Source organism: Panthera onca, chromosome B2 (genome assembly GCF_046562875.1).
Source record: "Panthera onca isolate mPanOnc1 chromosome B2, mPanOnc1 haplotype 2, whole genome shotgun sequence".
In the NCBI taxonomy this organism is placed as follows: domain Eukaryota; kingdom Metazoa; phylum Chordata; class Mammalia; order Carnivora; family Felidae; genus Panthera; species Panthera onca.
Genome location: NC_138343.1, coordinates 124,118,098 through 124,136,188, shown reverse-complemented (window position 1 = coordinate 124,136,188; position 18,091 = coordinate 124,118,098). Strand labels below are relative to the sequence as shown.

At 44.7% G+C, this 18,091-nt stretch overlaps 1 protein-coding gene across 3 annotated transcripts in view; it reads right to left on the bottom strand.

The window, feature by feature from the left end:
• The window catches only part of ARFGEF3 (ARFGEF family member 3), a 185,259-nt gene that overhangs the window by 8,295 nt on the left and 158,873 nt on the right, over positions 1-18,091 (bottom strand). For all 3 annotated transcript variants that reach the window (XM_060616769.3, XM_060616770.3, XM_060616771.3), the window contains 7 exons: positions 16,142-16,270; positions 14,071-14,247; positions 11,814-11,928; positions 10,791-10,893; positions 10,426-10,557; positions 8,011-8,132; positions 3,061-4,279 (listed from right to left, as the gene is read on the bottom strand). In XM_060616769.3, coding sequence (XP_060472752.2) covers positions 3,061-4,279; positions 8,011-8,132; positions 10,426-10,557; positions 10,791-10,893; positions 11,814-11,928; positions 14,071-14,247; positions 16,142-16,270 — 1,997 coding nt within the window. The remainder of the gene's footprint in view (positions 1-3,060; positions 4,280-8,010; positions 8,133-10,425; positions 10,558-10,790; positions 10,894-11,813; positions 11,929-14,070; positions 14,248-16,141; positions 16,271-18,091) is intronic.

The following is an 18,091-nucleotide window of genomic DNA, read 5'->3' as shown; positions in this document are numbered from 1 at the left end:
TTTAAGCGTTCAAGTGAAAGGAAGAGTCACAGGTCTCTCACTTTCAATCAAAAGCCAGAAATGATTATGCTTAGCGAGGGAGGCGTGTTGGAAGCCGAGACTGGCACAAAAGCCTAGCTTCCAGCCTAAGTTAGACAAGCTGTGAACGCAAAGGGAAAGTTCCTGAAGGAAATTAAAAGTGTGACTCCAGTGAACACACACATGATAAGAAAGAAAAACAACCTTAGTGCTGACAAGCAGAAAGTTTGAGTGGTCTGGATAGAAGATCAAACCAGCCCCAACATTCCCTTCAGCCAAAGCCTAATCCAGAGCGAGACCCTAACTCTCTTCCATTCTGTGAAGGCTGAGAGCGGTGAGGAAGCTGGAGAAGAAAAGTTTGAAGCTCGCAGAGGTGGGTTCATGGGGTTTAAGGAAAGAAGCCGTTTCCCTAATCGAAAGTATTGATTGGAAGCTGCAGCAAGTTTTCCAGAAGATCTGCTGAGATAAGTGATGAAGGCGGTTACACTAAACAGATTTTCAATGCAGATGAAACAGCCTTCTGTTGGAAAAAGATGCCATCTAGGACTTTCATAGCCAGAGGGAAGTCAGTACCTGGGTTCAAAGGGCCGGCTGACTCTCTAGTTAGGGGCTAATGCAGCTGGTGACTTTAAGTTAAAGCCACTGCTCATTTACTATTCTCAAAATCCTAGAACCCTTAAGAATTATGCCGTATCTACTCCGTGCTCCATAAATGAAACAGGAAAACCTGGGTGACAGCACATGTTTACCCATGGCTCACTGAATATTTTAAACCTACTATTGAGAACTGCTACTCAGAGAAAAGGATTCCTTTCAAAATATTACTGCCTGTTGACAATGCACCTGGTCACCCACGAGCTCTGACGCAGATGTCCGATGAGATTCACGCTGTTCTCGTGCCTGCTAACACGACAGCCATTCTGCAGTCCATTTCTACTTTCAAGTCATTATTTAAGAAATACATTTCATAAGGCTCGAGGTGTTACAGTGATTCCTCTGCTGGATCTGGGCAAAGCAGACTGAAGACCTGGAAAGTATTCACTGTTCTAGATACTGTTAACAACATTCATGACTCATGGGAAGAGGTCAGAACATCGACATGAACGGGAGCGTGCAAGAACTTGATTCCAACACTCGTGCAGGACTCTGAGGGGTTCAGGACTCCGTGGAGGAAGTAACTGCGGTGTGGGGGAAACAGCGGAAGAATTAGAAGCAGAGCCGGAAAATGGGCCTGGAATCCCGCCATCTCATGATCGAGCTTCAACGGATGAAGGGTTGCTTCTTATGGATGAGCAAAGGAAGTGGTTGCTTGAGATGGAATCTACTCCTGGTGAAGACTATTGAAATGACAACAGAGGATTTAGAAGATTACATACACTCAGTGGATGGAGCAGTGGCAGGGTTTGAGTGGATGGATTCCCATTTTGAAAGCGGTTCTAGTGTGGGTCCAATGCTATCAAACAGCATTGCACGCTACAGAGAAATAATATGTCAAAGAGTCAATGCAGCGACCTTTATTGTCGCCTTATTTTAAGAAAGTGCCACAGCCACCCCAGCCTTCAGCAGCCACCACCCTGGTGAGTCAGCAGCCACCAACATGGAGGCAAGACCCTCCACCAGCAAAAAGATTATGACGTGTTAAAAACTCAGATGAGTTTTAGCAATGAAGTATTTTTAAAATTAAGGTATACGTATATATATTTTTAGATATAATGCTATTGTACACTTCATAGTATAGTGTGAACATAACTTTTATATGCTCTGGGAGATAAAAAAATTCATCTGACGTGCTTTGATATTTGCTTTATTGCAGTGGTCTGGAGCCAAACCTGCAATATCTCCAAGGTATGCCTGTACCAAAATCTTATTTATTCCTCATATTTTTAAAAACTCTCCTGCCTTCTCATAATGAAGAAACTTTATTTATTTTTGTGAGGAGGAAGAGAGAGAGAAGGGAGGAGAGGGGCAGAGAGGGAGACAGAATCTGAAGCGGGCTCCAGGCTCTGAGCTGGCAGCGCAGAGCCCGATGTGGGGCTTGAGCCCATGAACCGTGAGATCATGACCTGAGCCAAAGTCGGATGCTTAACCAACTGAGTCACCGGGGCGCCCCTTATGAAGACACGTTAAATTATCAGTCTCTATAATGCCTAGCAAACTGGAATAGGACTACCATACGTCTCTGTTAGACTAGATTAGCAAAAGTCCAGTCAAAGATGATTTTTGTGGGTTCTAAAGTTTAGTACTATGTTCAAAATACTTTAGAGGAAAAAGAGGCATCTTGCAAGATTCATGCTAAGTCCAAATTTATGTTCGTCCTAAGAATACGGTTATGTGTAGGTTCATAGAATCCTAGGATCGAAGATCTAACTTATGCCTGCAACAGGGGTCCGCAATCTAAGCGCCCAGAGTATTTTGAAAGGGCTCCTGCTCACTCTAGATTCCATTTCTCTTTTCCCATCTCATCAGTTCCCGCCACCGTTTTCTTCTCGGGCTGGGTTGTTGATGCCCCCACGGGATTACAAACATTAACTATATAAAGGACCAGGAACGCTCAGAGCCCTCTAAGGAATGAGAAGTTTTGGGTGCTCGGAAGGGGCTAGCAAAACTTGGGACCAAAACAGTTCATTGGTAGGACCACATAATAACGCGTCCTTTGCCTGTGTCCTGTACATATTTCCTCAGGGCATCTTCAGACACACTCAGGACTCCATGCCAGAGAAGGTATGTTCACTTTAGAAGCTTTAGCTTCATCTCATTTATCCGAGTGAGCTCCAGATTCTCAATAATATCTCTTGGAACCCATAAAACCATCCCTGAAATTATCTAAGAATCAAATTTCAGTTTCACACAGATGGAGTGACGCAGACAGATGCTGCGTCTCAGGCTCAGGCCGTCCTCTGACTTTGGAGGGAAACGGTCAACTCTCAGAATGCGTATGAGTGTTCTGTAAGGGGGACGTGTCTGCGCTGTCACGGGGGACCCAGCCTCCCTCTTGCGCTGCCAGGCGCGCCTCCCCGCAGCCTGGGGCTGGCAGGAACCCACCTGGATCTGTGCCTCGGCGTCCCTCCCGGACACACTCAGGGAGCTCCCGGTGGAGCCAGAGCGGGGCCTCTTCTCCTGTCGCAGGAGCTCAGGGCCCGCGCTGAAGGAATGCCGCATCTGCCCTTGGTCTACCAAGTGCTGGGGACGCTGAAGCAGCGGGGAGTCCTGGCCCCGCGGACCCAGCGGCTCGCCCTTCTTCTCCGCTTTGCCCTCTTTGGGGAACGTGGGCAGGTTATGCTGCTGTCTCCTCTTTTTGTATTCAGTCATCAACTTGGAAATGGTTTTGTCGGCCGCCATGGTGTAGATTCTGTTCCCCGCGTTCTCCCACCATTCTTTCTTCCGGCTGGGATCCTTCTTCTCCACCTTGGGGCTGGGGGGCGGCAGCACGTCCCCGCTGCCGGCCCGCAGGCTCCCCGGCTCGCCGGCGTGATCCCGCGTCTGGCTCCGGTCGTCCTCCGAAGGCGTGTCTTTCCCCGAGAACCCCCCGGTGGATGGGGTGGAGGACTCCGACTGGAAGGACGGAAGGATGAAGAACGGGTCGCTCTTGAAGATGGGAGCCTCCTCCACGCTGTTCTCCAGGTCCAGGTGCATCTGGATGTAGTTGGTGGACAGCTCCATGCACAGCTGGTGCAGCCTCTTGACCAGCCACACCCAGTCCGCGTTGCTGATGGGCTGCACACTTAGCGACGGCATCCGGGCCCTCCACTGCCTCTTCTCCTTGCCTCTCGGGGGGCTCACCTGGGCCGTCTCCTCAAAAATGTCTTCGTCTTCTGAAGAGCACTGCTGGGAGGAGTCCGTGCTCCTCTCGTCGTCCTCGAAAAGGACTTTCTTCACTTGCTCGGCCGTGATGGTTTCTTGGTTGGTGAGGACCGCGCAGACGAGCGCGTGGAAGTAAATGTTAAAACTCATCGCGGACTGGCGGTAGAGGTTGGCGGCGCCTCCGATCCCAGACACCTTCTTCAGCAGGCACTTCAGCCCAGGGCTGGTGTCGAACTCTCTCGCCGTCCTGTACGAGTCCAGCAGCAGGTCGAAGATGACCGCCAAGTTCTGCATGGAGATGTACCTGAGGAAGCCGGCCAGCTTGGCCTCGGGCACCTGGACCGTCTTCTCCTCCCCGGGGGAGGGGCCCTTGACGAACTCTTCTAACAAGATGTCGTACAAGTTCTGGAGCAACACTTGATGCGAGAGCAGGCTCACCACAATTTCCCTGAAAGAAACGCTTCAAACGAAAAGAAAGGGATTGATCAGTAGTCTGCGTTCGGCCGGACGTGAGGTTCTTTAAAGCGATTCGGATGTTGCACGTTTTGGAACGACGCGGGTGAAATGATAAACTTACTTGTAGTTTAATGCTTTCCTTTAAGAAGGGGCATAACGTGGTAACCATTTTCACCATGATTAATGGGATTGCTGATACTTTTTTAAAAACCTAGGAGCTGTAATATTAATGTATTATAAAAACTATTAAATACAGGCATTTTATTTCCTTCATAGCTATGAGTCATGAAGTGTCAAACCAGAAAGTAACAATTTCTGGTCAGTTCTCTGCATCTTAATTGCCTTTCTCCTCTGCCCTTTGGCTTTTTTTCTCAAACTCCAAGATGGCAGCAATCTCACTGAAGTCTGGCTTTCTAGGGACCGCACTTGCTTACCAGGATTAACTGTTAATGCTCTAGGTGCCTATGTGTAAAAACTCCAGTGCTGCCAACACGTGAGATGGAGAAGAACCAAACATGTGCAGCATGAAGAAAGAGGTACTTTAACTCAAGCTTTGTAAGCCAAATTGAGGAGAGAAAGCAGCATTCACTCAACACACGCAATTCTCTTTTGTGTCCTCTCCCGCCAGCATGGCCAGGGGACTCCTTTGCGGGCCCCGAATGCTCTTTTGGGTCCACGGAGATACCCCTCGTGTCAGCTATGTGGGATGGGGCGAATCCTCCCTAGACATCTAGCCAGGCCTCCTGGTTGAGAAGCGGGCACCACCCATCAGTCACGAGGACAACTTCCTCCTCATCCTTATCAGGGCACAGCCCACATATAAGGAAGCCTTAGAAATGCCCTTTGGCGATGTGGCCTCTTCTGTTTGGTTGCATTCTTATACTAAGAAAACAATTTCAATTCCAGGTACTACCTTCAGCTGAAAATTTTAATTCCCCCATGTGGCTTGTGGTTTCACATTCTTTTCATTGCTCTTAAGAACTCCACGCAAATAGCTTATGCCATTATGTTGCAAACTGATTCCCGTGATGGGATAATTATAGCAAGATGGCAACTCTTATTAATAATGTTTATTTCAAAAATCCAACCATTACTTAGTATGTCTAGTTATGACCTTGCAGGTAAAAATTACTTTTTTTTTTTGTAACAGAAAGGAACACAAGTGCTTGTGTACATTGAAAGGCTGACCCTGCCCTTTGTGCAGTGGTACACTGTATATGCTCAGCAAAGATGGAATGAATGAGCAGCGAAGAACTGTCACCCTAACGAGTCACTTAATTGTTTTGGTGGTTAAGCACACATGACACAAAGTTGCTATTTTGGCCATCTTAAAAAGTACAATTCGGTGGCATTAAGTACGTGCACAATGTTGGGTAACCATCACCGCTATTTCTAGAACTTTTTCATCTCAAACTCAATACTTACTGCACAGTAACTCTCCATTCCCCCTTTTGATAAGTTAGCTAATTAATTTTTAATTTTTTGTCCTCCGCCTGATAATTTATTGAAGGTATAGGAACCCTGAATATGCATTTTTCTGAAGAAGAGGGCTCGAAAAGCCACCAAATTGGTCTAATACTTTGTGTCTACAACTACAGGACACGAACTATAAGGGAAGTCCTGTCACCAATTACTCAAGTCTATACCCTTGTCTGTCGTCTTCACCACACTCTAAAGTCCCCAAGGTCCAGGGCAGTATTTTATTCAGCTGTGTCCCCAGGGCCTGGGAAAATGTCTGGTGAGAGGAGCACTCAGTAAGCATCCAAGACGAACCGAGTAACCAAAACTTATCGGTTCTAGGTGCAGGTGCCTGAACACATCCCTGCCTGGACAAAATGTTCTCCCTGAGAAATGGCTCTGATGCTCCAACCCCAGGGCCCTGGCAGCCTGGACTCCTGAAGCAGGAACCACAACCAGAGGGGTGAGTTTGATCAACCTTCTGAAGGTATAAACACCACAGCCCAGAGGACATGATCTATCACCTTCCCTGAGAACTGGAAAACCCTTTACCAGCAAACACTTAAAAAGAGGGTTGACGCAAGGCCACGTTTGAATCCTGGAGGATCTTTACCAACCGAGATCCCCCTTTCGATGCTTTAGGATATAAAATGGCTAAGTGTGCGTGTAAAAAGAACAGAAAATCCCTTTTAGGTTCAAGCTGACTGACGTAGCAATAAGAAAACAAAGTGGCAGCAGCAATACTGAGGAGATCAAAATTTCAGAAAGATATCAAAAAAGTGACATAACTGTTTACAGATATGCAACTCTTAATCATCTTTTAAAAAAGACCCAGAGCAAACCAAAATCCATAGATGATTTTTCAATTTGTCGTACCCAAGCGTTTCAACCTTTTGCTCAGCACATAGCATACCCTTTAAAGGAGGGGACCGTGAAGTGTTCAGATGCCAAGTGCAAAGGAAAGTCCTCCTCCTCGAGTTAATTGCATAACAAGTGGCTGACTTAAGACACGCTAATGTCAGTATCAGCGATAAACAGATTCATGAAGTACTACTTCTTAAAGCTTTCACATTAGGTGGGTTGTGTAAAGCTCAGGGACTATCAGTGCCAAAGCGATTTAAAAACTGCACCCAGATTTCTCTTTATTCAGTTTATAATCTGAATTTGATTTAGGGCTTTTTTTTTTTTAATTTATTTCCATGGGTGATTTCACTATGGACCTCTGAGGATGCACTGGACGGCATATAAATGAACTTTCTTTAGGTCTAACTCCTCTTGCTCTCCATCCTGTGCTAAGTTAAGGTCTGTGCTAACAGTTAAATCCAAGAATGCAAAGTGGCTCCACCCTTTTGCTGTGTCCCTGGGTAGGTGGCCCAGCCGCTCTGAATGTTTCCTCATGGATAAAACGGGAGTGGAAATACCTAGCCACTGTATTCCACATATAGTGCTCAAACACTTATCATCATTACCATTCCTGTGTCGGAAGTTTAAAAATGGAAATTTCAGTCATGGCTATTCTCCTTCAAGTCTAGGAACAATAGTTTTCAGGCAAAATGATAGTATTTAAAAAAGGCAAGGTTCTTGGGGCAGGGCAGAGATATTTCTGTCTCCTGACAGCTGTCTTGCTCTTAAGAAGTTGACGTATTTCTCCCTGAAATAATATAAATCATGCCTCACGTTACAATTTTCTTTAAAAAAAAAAAAGGGTGTAATATAGTCCTAAAAACACACTGAGTTGTGTCCCCCCACCAACACCACTCATATGTTGACGTCTGAACCCACAGTACCACAGTGTGACTGTATTTGGAGATAAGGTCTTGAAAATTAATCAGGTAGACCCTAATCCACTATGACTGGTGTCCTTATAAGAAGAGATTAGGACACAGACATACACAGAAGAAAGACCATGTGAAGACACAGGGAGAAGGCATCCATCCAGAAGCCAAGAAGAGAGGGCTCAGAAGAAACCGACCCTGCCCACACCTTGATCTTGGGCTTCTAGGCCCCAGAACTGTGAGCAAATACAGTTCTGTTATTCTGTTAAGGCACCCAAGTCGGCGGTACTTTGTTATCTCAGCCCTAGCAAATTAGTACATGTGAAATGTGGAAACTTTGGTGGAGAGGTGAACAGTTTTCTGCGAAAACCTTGGCTAGAGGACTCTCTGAATGTTTCCAGTCTTCTCAGCCAAAGCTTGGACTACAGTGAGCCAGAACGGGAAATAAACGAGCTCTGCTCATCCTAAATTCCCCACATGTTTAGGCTGGTTAGCTGCTTACCTTTTCTTGGTATGTCCATTTGGCTTCTCATCGGGAGGCAGCTCAATAATGAGCTGACAGGACTGAGCGTGGTCGAAGTTGTTTGGAGTCTTTGGTGAGCACTGGGTGTCCAACATAAACACCTGCGAAGACATGCAAAGGTACAGTTCAGAGCCCCATCATCCTCGACCTGACTCCACCAGGGATTAGCTGGGTGGCCCTGGGTAAGTGGCTTATTTTTTCTACTCATTTTCTCACCTATAAAATAAGGTTGATACTGAGGTTTCCTACCTGGTGTGTTTGCTGAGAGAATTAGTATGTGTATATTACATACACATAATGTTGGAACAGTAAATATTCAGCAGAAGTTAGCGGCTGACGCTAACACTACTCACTACCTTTATCATGTGACAGTTCATTACACTCCAAACAGCAAGTGCTGCTATTCAAGGTTAATTACGAGCGCGTAAAGAGGGGCTGTGTTGGTGAAAAAAAAAAAAAAATCTGATTTTGATGTCAGTTATATTCTATCCAACACAGGAATAAGAAATTAATTAGGACCTCCTGTCGGGACTACTAACGTGGACCTGCAATTCTACCAGACGGTGGGAGAAGTGACCAAGAAGATAGCAACCGCTTCCCAGTCCAGACCTCCGTGATCTCATTTCACATGACTTCACAGACCTTCGCTACCTGCCTTTGGAAATAGAAATAGTCTTAAGAAACTTTTCCTTTGTTGACACAATTTAGAAGGGAAAAGTTTCTTATCAGATTCTCTGGGTTCTCTGAAGGGTGGACACAGGAGGCACGTGGGAAACATCTGTATCTAGCGGTGTAATGGTGTCCCGTTAGACAAGTTATCCCATCAGAGGACCACCCTCTTGGCTTCTCTGTTACAGTGCCTTAATGCCGCAGCTGTCCACAACAGCCACGTGGATGTTAGTGGTTCTTTGCTGCAGCCTTATGACCTTTCTTCTGTTCCAGCCTCTGCGGACCGGCCATGGATGCTTCAGAGGGATGTGCTTTCTCCCTTCAGAACAGTACAACCGTCATGTACTGAGATAACACGAGTGTTGATGGCAGATGATGGGAGAAGCGGGAGGTGGAAGGTGGTCCCACTCTGTGAGGAGTGCTGGGGAAAGCCCTTTAGAAACCAGGCCTAGCCTGGAAACTTCTCAACTGATAATCCCGGTATCCTGGATTATTAATGTACTAAGGGGAGATTTTATTAAGAATTTGAACAGATCTTATAGAGAATGAGAGCCTCTGAATAAAACCCTTAATTCACTTTATTTTTCTAAGTAATTAAACGTATTCAATGATTGAATCTCACATTGCATATACATTTATAAAAATTGCTTAATTTTATTTTTTATTTGAGACAGAGTATGTGCGGGGCAGAGGGATAAAGAGAGAGAATCTTAAGCAGGCTCCATACTCAGCGTGGAGCCCGACATGGGGCTTGATTCCGTGCCACTGGGATCATGACCTGAGACAAGATCAAGAGTCAGACCCTCAACCTACTGAGCCACCCAGGTGCCCCATAACTGCTTAATATTTCAAACATACCACACACGTATATGCAGAATACCTTCTGTATATGAAGGCATAATTCATACATGTCTGTTGCCATTACATGAGACTGTATTCCCCATAACCACTCACTATTATGAATAGATGTAAATTTAGGAACAGTGCTTAATTACTGCTGGAAGCCCATGCAGGGTTTCTTGGAGGTAGACTGACGTGTTGCTCAAGTGTTTGGGGGCATATCTGCAGCCGGTGCTAATGCTGGAAGGCCTTCTGTGATTCAGTAACTCCCTGAGTCAGCAGACATTTACTAAGTGCCTTCTATATGCCCTGCTCTAGGGCCACCAAGGCAAATACACAGAACGTGCTCTCTGCTCCTCGGGAGCTCACAACCAGCTTTCGTGAGTTCTCTGACGTCTGCCAGAAGAAAAAGTCATTGGTACATGGGGATCCCCGCATGAGTAAGTGTATTTTAATTTCACTTCTCAGTGACAGTCAACTGAACTGTGAGTCTGCAAATTACGCAACTTGTAAGTGTGCCATCCTTAGGCACTCGTAGTCTGGCAGTAACATCAATATTTAAGCAAATACGGATAATGTAAGCAGTCCAAGCAAGGCAAGTGGTGTATGAAGTGGAAGTGGCCCGTCAGAAAAAGGACTCTATCTGATCTGGGCACTGGAGGACGCAACAAGCAAGAGACGGTACAGACGATCATAATGCCGTTGACCGGGTTAGTCATTCCTCTTAAAGGGTGGTATGGACCAGGCGCAGAGGAACGACGTGCACGTCCCCAAGGGAGTGGAAAGCAGTGTGGTGATGTGAGACCATCAGGAAGAGGCTTCTAGGATCACAAGCCCTAGTCCCAGCATCTAGCAGCCCCTGGGATCACAAGCCCCAGTCCTTACCTGCTGAGCCATGGCTCGAATGCGCCAGTACTCGGCCTCCGCACTGGGGGAGGAGGAGGGGGCCGCCACCCTCACCTGGCAGCCTTCCCCACTGAAGCTCTCCGTGCCATTGTGGAAGCAGCCCAGCAGATCCTAGGGAGAAACACAGCAGGCGTTCCCTGGGTGAGTCCAGGCCCCCGAGCTGACACTGTCCCTGCGTCCGGGACGGAAGCACTGATCCGACAACTTCTCTCTCCCCCTCTGCAGGATTGCGGGTGAGACAGCCTGCTAAGGGGAGGAGGGCAGAATCCGGGTGCCCGACCTGACAGGGGGAGGGGGCAAAGGAAGGCTGGACCCTGCTCGGGCTCCTCCTGCCCGCACTTTACCTTCACCGGCTTGAGCGTGGCGGAGAACGCGTCCTGCAGGGCACAGCACGCGAGCCTCCACATCTCCTCGGTGAACACGGGGCCCGCCGTGACGAGGACATACCTGCCCAGGGAGACAAGGAGATCCTGAATCTGTATGTTTGCCGTCACACGGTGTAAGGACTTACAGACGCGTGCACAGATTTATTCCATAGCTTCCATAGCAGGTCTCACTGCCTCTCATCACTCCCGGCTTCCGCCTGTGACGTTCCATCGTCCTAACACTGTTCCTAAAGCATTTGACTTTAGAAATGTCAACGGGTCCCCAGTGTAAATAGGGCAATGTTTAGGCTTGCATGCAAGACTGTATATATTCTGTGCTAGGTTTTCCATTCTAGCTCCATTTTCCGCCACTCCTCTACAAAGGACAACCGAACTCACCCCCCTCTCCCCCCGCCCCTGTCATTGGTAACTCTGATCTCCGTGCTTATGTTTGTGATGCTCTGCTTGTGAGTCCCCACCGATCAAAAGCTTACCGACCTCGGGGATCTGACCAAGTGTCATTAATACGAAAAGCCCTTGCTGACCACCCTGCTCCCCGGCCCTCCTGTCCCTTCTTGGCATGGAGGATAAGTCTTTACTATTATCATTTTTCATGGGTCTCTCTTTGTTATGTCCTTTAGAAAAGGCTATAAGCCTCTTGAGGGTAGGGATCTTGACTTCTTACCCAGCAGAATACCTCGTACAATGCCTAAGATGATAAATGTTTGCTGATTAAACACGAAATGAGGAATTATTAGCATATATAGGTGTGTGTGTATGTATGTGTATATATATATACACACATACCTATATATGCTAATAATACATATATACACACACACCTATATATGCTAATAATATATATATATACATATATATATATACACACACACACACACACATCTATATAGTCATTTTTACCTACAGAAAGCAATCTAATTTCCTTGGATTTTATAATAAAAACTCTTAATTTTGTGGAGCGCCAGGGAATCTTTTTCTCACCTAATACAGGAGCAGCCCACCCTGGAGATGGTCTCTGTGGGCTTGGCCACACACGCCACCAGTAACTCAAACAGGTCCTTCAGCATCGTGTTGATCATGCTCTCATACCTGATGTCTACGGGGAAAAGTAAGACCACAATTTCACTCAGTAAAGGAGGGGGTTGAAATGGCATCTGCAGCGAAAGGAGGAAGTCCTATAAACATCTGTGAGAAAAGTAATTTTCTTGGATTTTTTAAACTCAATTTTAGCTTGTATTATCCATTTCAAGATGAAATATATGTGGTTTGCTTTCATGTGTCGGTGTGCATTCAAAGTTAAGCGTATAATTCACCTACTTTACTAATTTATTACTATTAGGCAGAATATAGCATCTACAGCCTGAAGAGTAGCTAGCAAAAAATTTAAATTCTTAAACAAAAAAGAGAAAAATGAAACGTATACATTCCTTATTGCCGATAGACTAAATTGAATTCAATGATCTCAGCAAACAAGACCTCTCTTGTCTTACCACTTCTTGAACTTCTCAGTCTGGCACACTATCCCCAGACCAAAAGTGAGACTTCCCCAAGTCATTCTATTTGTCTAATTCAAGGGAATACATCTGCATTCTTTTCCCTCAGAGTCCTTGTGATGCCACAGATTCCATTTTCAGGAGGATCATCAAAGGTTCTGGGCCGTGCAAAAACAATGATCTAGATGAGAACATCTACCCCTAGGGACAGTTATCGCTTACACGTGGAAAAATCCACTGGTTTTCTTTCGCGATTGACGTTCTTTTTTGTGGGGCAAATTGTCCTTCAACTTAGTGCAGCTACCCACTTCTTATCTTTGCTTTTAGACTCTCCCTTGGGGTGACTGTCTCAGCAGATTTTCTAATGTCTCTAACAAGGGAGTCTCTTACCTCACCTCTCCCTTTATAACGAAAAGAGAAAGGACTGTAGAATTATTATTATTATTTTTTTTTTTTTTTTTTTTTAAATTTTTTTTTCAACGTTTTTTATTTATTTTTGGGACAGAGAGAGACAGAGCATGAAGGGGGGAGGGGCAGAGAGAGAGGGAGACACAGAATCGGAAACAGGCTCCAGGCTCCGAGCCATCAGTCCAGAGCCCGACGCGGGGCTCGAACTCACGGACCGCGAGATCGTGACCTGACTGAAGTCGGACGCTTAACCGACTGCGCCACCCAGGCGCCCCTAGAATTATTATTTTTTAATGCTTATTTTGAGGTGGGGAGGGGCTGGGAGAGAAGGAGAGAGAGAATCCTGAGCAGGTTCCATACTGTCAGTGCAGAGCTGGATGCGGGGCTCGATCTCATGGACCTTGAGATCGTGACCTGAGCTGAGATCAAGAGTTGGACGCTTAACCGACTGAGCCACTTAGGCGCCCCGGCATACAGAATGAAAACTTCTAGAGTTAACGGCGATTTTTCTTCTGTTCTCAAACTCCCAACTCTTCCTATGAAGAACCATGAGCAAGAATGTAGATTTCACAAATGATGCTCCACTGGTACCACAGCTGACCTATTTCCCTTGCCTCTAGTTCCTGCTTCAATATATTATCTACCACATACTTTGAGATCTTTTTCAAAGTGCCAGAGATATGAAGACACTTTACCCCCTACCCTCTTAAACAACTTCTTGCCTATAATTTAGGCCGGTTCTACAATCTTATCTCCTCCATTTAGCCTCCCCAGATGAAGCAGGAAGATATACACCCGTCACTTTTTTAATGTATTCATTATATACTTGAACTTGCCTCCCCTCTCCTCATGCATAGACATACTAGATGGAATTTTATTTTTAGTCACATATGTACTGCAAGTATCAATTTTCATTTTCATCATCTACTACGAGAAGGTTGGCCCTGACCACATAATTCTATTTTCGTCATTTCTGGACAAAAATCATACACTGGGGGGGGGGGGCACCTGGGTGGTTCAGTTGGTTAAGCAACTGTGACTCAGGTCATGATCTCGCGGTTCGTGAGTTCGAGCCCCACATCGGGCTCCGTGCTGACAGCTCAGAGCCTGGAGCCTGCTTCGGATTCTGTGTCCCCCTCTCCCTTTGCCCCGCCCTTGCTTGCACTGTCTCTCTCTCTCTCTCTCTCTCTCTCTCTCTCTCTCTCTCTCTCAGTAAATGAATAAACATTAAAAAAATTAAAAAAAAATCATACTCTGGTATTTATAAGTACATTTAAATGGTGACGCTTGCCACAAAAAGAAATCCTCAGCATGGACTGCTGTGGCACCATAGATACCTGAGTGTATAAAGCTTTGAATGTGTTCCACCACCAGCTCACAGGACAGGCCAATGGCATGCTTGAAATTAGCAGAAGCCACATCCCAGTACGAATGGTCTTTATGGCTACGACGGAGCCAAAGGGACATCACAGGGAGGAGAAGGTGAACCACCGCATAGATCCCAAACCCAGGTCCTGGAAGAGAAAAGTCAGCATGAGAACTGGGAACGCAGAGCTCTCCTGTAGTGCAAGGGAAGCTCCTGCCATCGCTTGGCATTGCCCGTCTCTTTCCCGGGCATCCCCTACCCTCTGAGAAGCTGCAAGGAAAAAGAACTTCCTCCTGATTGGGGAATATATGGTCTTCGGTGGCATTTTTCTTCTTTGTTTCTGATGATTTTACTTATGGAAGTGACACATGAATAAATTCATAAAAAAAATTCAAACACCAATAAAGCTATAAAGGATCACCTGATTGACTCCAGTCCCCAGATATGTGTGCATGTATCTGTAGGTTTATAAGAAAATACCCTCTAAAGTGTAAGTACATATGTCTACATGAAACACTGAGAAGCACATTAACATGTGTTAGAGACCATTCGTTGTTAGCAAATTTAGGTATTCCTCATTTTGACTGCCACCTTCCATGGTATGTGTATACACAGCAGTTATTTATCCGGTCCCTTACTGATGGACATTTGAGGTGTTCCTAATTTTTTGCTTTATAGACAATGCTCTAATGAAAATCCTTGTGAGAGTGATGGATTTTTAAAGTCTGATTACAAAAGTAAGGCATCCTATTTTTTCCCCTTTTCCTAATAAACAGAAAACACATGGGAATACAAAGAAGAAAAAAACCTCACCCACAGAGATAATCACATTTTGATGTTTGGCTTCTAGTCTTTTTGAATGTACACGTATATTTATAAATGCATAACATTTCATAAATTTGAGATTGGACTCCGTAGTATATAGATTTTAAATATTCACACTCATTTTAATGTCTGCAGAATATTTATATGCTCTTACTAGAATTCACTTAACCCATGTAGGGTGTTCATAATTTTTTTGCTATTCAATATATTTCACCAAGCATCATTGTCAAAATTAATAGCGAGACAAAATGTATGATTATCAAGTCTTCATCAGTTTATGATAAATATGAAACTCCTCTTACTACTAAGGAATTAACTAGTGGGTTCATTTGTGGTTCTGATTCTGTTTGTGAAAACCAAAATTTCTAGTTTCTTGGATCTTGGGAAAATTTGCATGTCTAAGCGTACATGCTAAATTTGATTAATTCAAAAGAAGAAATAAATGCCCTCAGGGCCATTCTTTTCCTGTATTACTAAGGTACCAGGTGACCACTAAATGTCTTTTTCTAAATCTAATCACCTATGACCTTTATACATTTAAGATCTTGCTGTCTTGGGGCACCTGGGTGGCTCAGTTACTTGAACGCCAACTCTTGATTTTGGCTCAGGTCACGATCCCAGGGTCTTGGGATTGAGCCCTGCCTTGGCCTCTGCACTGAGCATGGAGTCTGCTTAAGATTCTTTCTTTCTTTCTCTGCCCCTTTCTTTCCCCTGCTCATGTGCTATCTCTAAAATAAAAATAAAAAGATCTTGCAGTCTTAATATTGCATCTATATGTATATGTGTGTATATATGTATATGTATTTGTATATATCATGGTTTGTTTATGTCACTGGAGACCCAATGAGTCCCACTGACAGCTCTGGGCCAAGAGCATGTAAGATCCAGTCAAAGAGGAAGACTGTAATCCTGGAAAAGGGCAAAGCCAATACCCTTGGCCTGATTATTGTGGGAATCCAACATATCCAACTAACTGGATAGCACACATTATTTATAAAGGCACTTCTGGGAAGACATGGAAATAATAACAGGACATATCTTAAACATCACTGCATCATAGCCATTCAACAAGTATTTACTGAGCATCTATTTTGCACGGAGCTCTGCACCGAGTCCAGGGATATAGCTGTGAAACAAGCAGACCCACAGAAATACCCTCCTAAAAAAAGTTACATGCATAAGAACTCCCCCCAAAAGACAGACGTAGAAATTCTTACCAGGCGTTTTGGTAACATCTCTCAACAGCTCAAAGAGTAAATCCAGGGTTGGTGGCTGATGCTGACGTGGACAGTTGGACACAGCTGCTGTTAGCTGCTCCAGCAGGATGATCCAGACTTCTATCAGCCCTGGAAACCAGAAAGCAGATCTCTGTGAAATCCATAATACAGAATCATCATAAGACCAAACTAAGCACTGTTAGTTTAGCAATGTGCCGTACGGATGTGAGGCATTGCCCGGTGGGGTAGCCCGCAGTGTCCACAAGCAAGGACAGATTATGATTTACACGTTCTAACAAAGTCAAAGGGCAGAAACCCGCCAAATTTCTTCTTATTCCCCTACAGGAAGAAGGTGATATGGTAAATTCTACTATATTGAAACAACTGTCAGATTTCTTGGGAGCTGAGAGTACCAAAACACTAAAATATCCTTTTGTATCACCCAAGTATATCTTTAAAAAAATTTGTTTTTAATGTTTATTTCTTTTTGAGAGAGACAGAGAGACAGAGCATGAGTGGGAGAGGGGCAGAGAGAAAGAGGGGGAGACACAAGGTCTGAAGCAAGCTCCAGGCTCTGAGCTGTCAGAACAGATCTTGACATGGGGCTCGAAATCATGGACCTGAGCTGAAGTCAGACACATAACCGACTGAGCCACCCAGGTACCCCTAAGTATATCTTTTTTTTTAAAAAATTATTTAATTACAAATATATAACAAAAATTTGCCGCCTTAACCCTATACATAATTATGCATACAATTCAGTGGTATTAATTAAATGCACGGTTTTGTGCAACCGTCTCCACTGCCTATTTCCAAAACTTTTTCATCATCTCAGGAAACCTACACCCATCACACGGTAACTTTCCATTCTCCCCTCACTCTAGCCTCTGGTGTGGCCTTTATGGAAAAACGGTTTGGTACTTCTTCAAAAGGCTAAACAGAAGGATCAGATGACCCAGAAATTTCTCTCCTGGGTCTACACCCTAAGCAATTGAGAGATGGTAGAGTGAAAAGTCTGCTCTACTTTCTGTCTGTATGAATGTGCCTATTCTGGATATTTCACATAAGCGGAATCACACAGTATTTGTTTCTGTGTCTGGCTTATCTCACTTAGCATAATGTGTTCAGGGTCTGTCCACGTTGTCCTGTGTGTTGTGTCATGTTTTGTTTGTCTATCTGTCGAGAGACAAGGTGTGGTTTCCATCTTTGGCTATGGTGAATAAGGCTTCAGTGAGCACGGGAGTGTAAGCATCTGTTTCAGTCTCTCAATTCCTTAGGGTCTAGACCCAGGAGAGAAATTCCTGGATCACCTGGTCATTCTGTTTAGCTTTTTGAAGAAGTACCGAACTGTTTTCCATAAAGGCCACACCATTTTATACTCCCGTGAAGGTTCCAATTTTTCCAGGTCCCTGACAATGTTTATTTTATCTTTTGTTTTAACTGTAGCCGTTCTAGTGGGTGCGAACTGGTGCTTCACTGTGGTTTTGATTTAGATTTCCCTAATGACGAATGACGTTGTGCATCTTTTCATGCGCTGATCGGCCATTTGTTACATAGTTTGAGAAATTCGTGTCCTTTGCCCATTTTTAACTTGTGTTGTCTTGTTGGGTTGTAGGAATTCTTTATAGAGTCTCGATATTAAAACCTTATCAGAAATAGGACTTACAAATATGTTCTATTCTTTCGACTGTCCTTTCACTTTCTGGATCATGTCCTTTGATGCACAAAAGTCTTCAATTTTGGTGAAGTCTGAGCCATCCATGTTTTTCTTTTGTTGCGTATGTGTGCTAGTCTATTTTCTTTGCTTTTCTCTCATTCAGCCCCAGTGTCTCCTTTTTTTTCTTTTTTTTGCAATCTATACATCATTTTGAATTTACGGGTCCACATTGCACTTGGTGCTGCTCGCACTCTCTCGTCCTGCGTCCACGCAAATCACTGCCTGTATCGCTC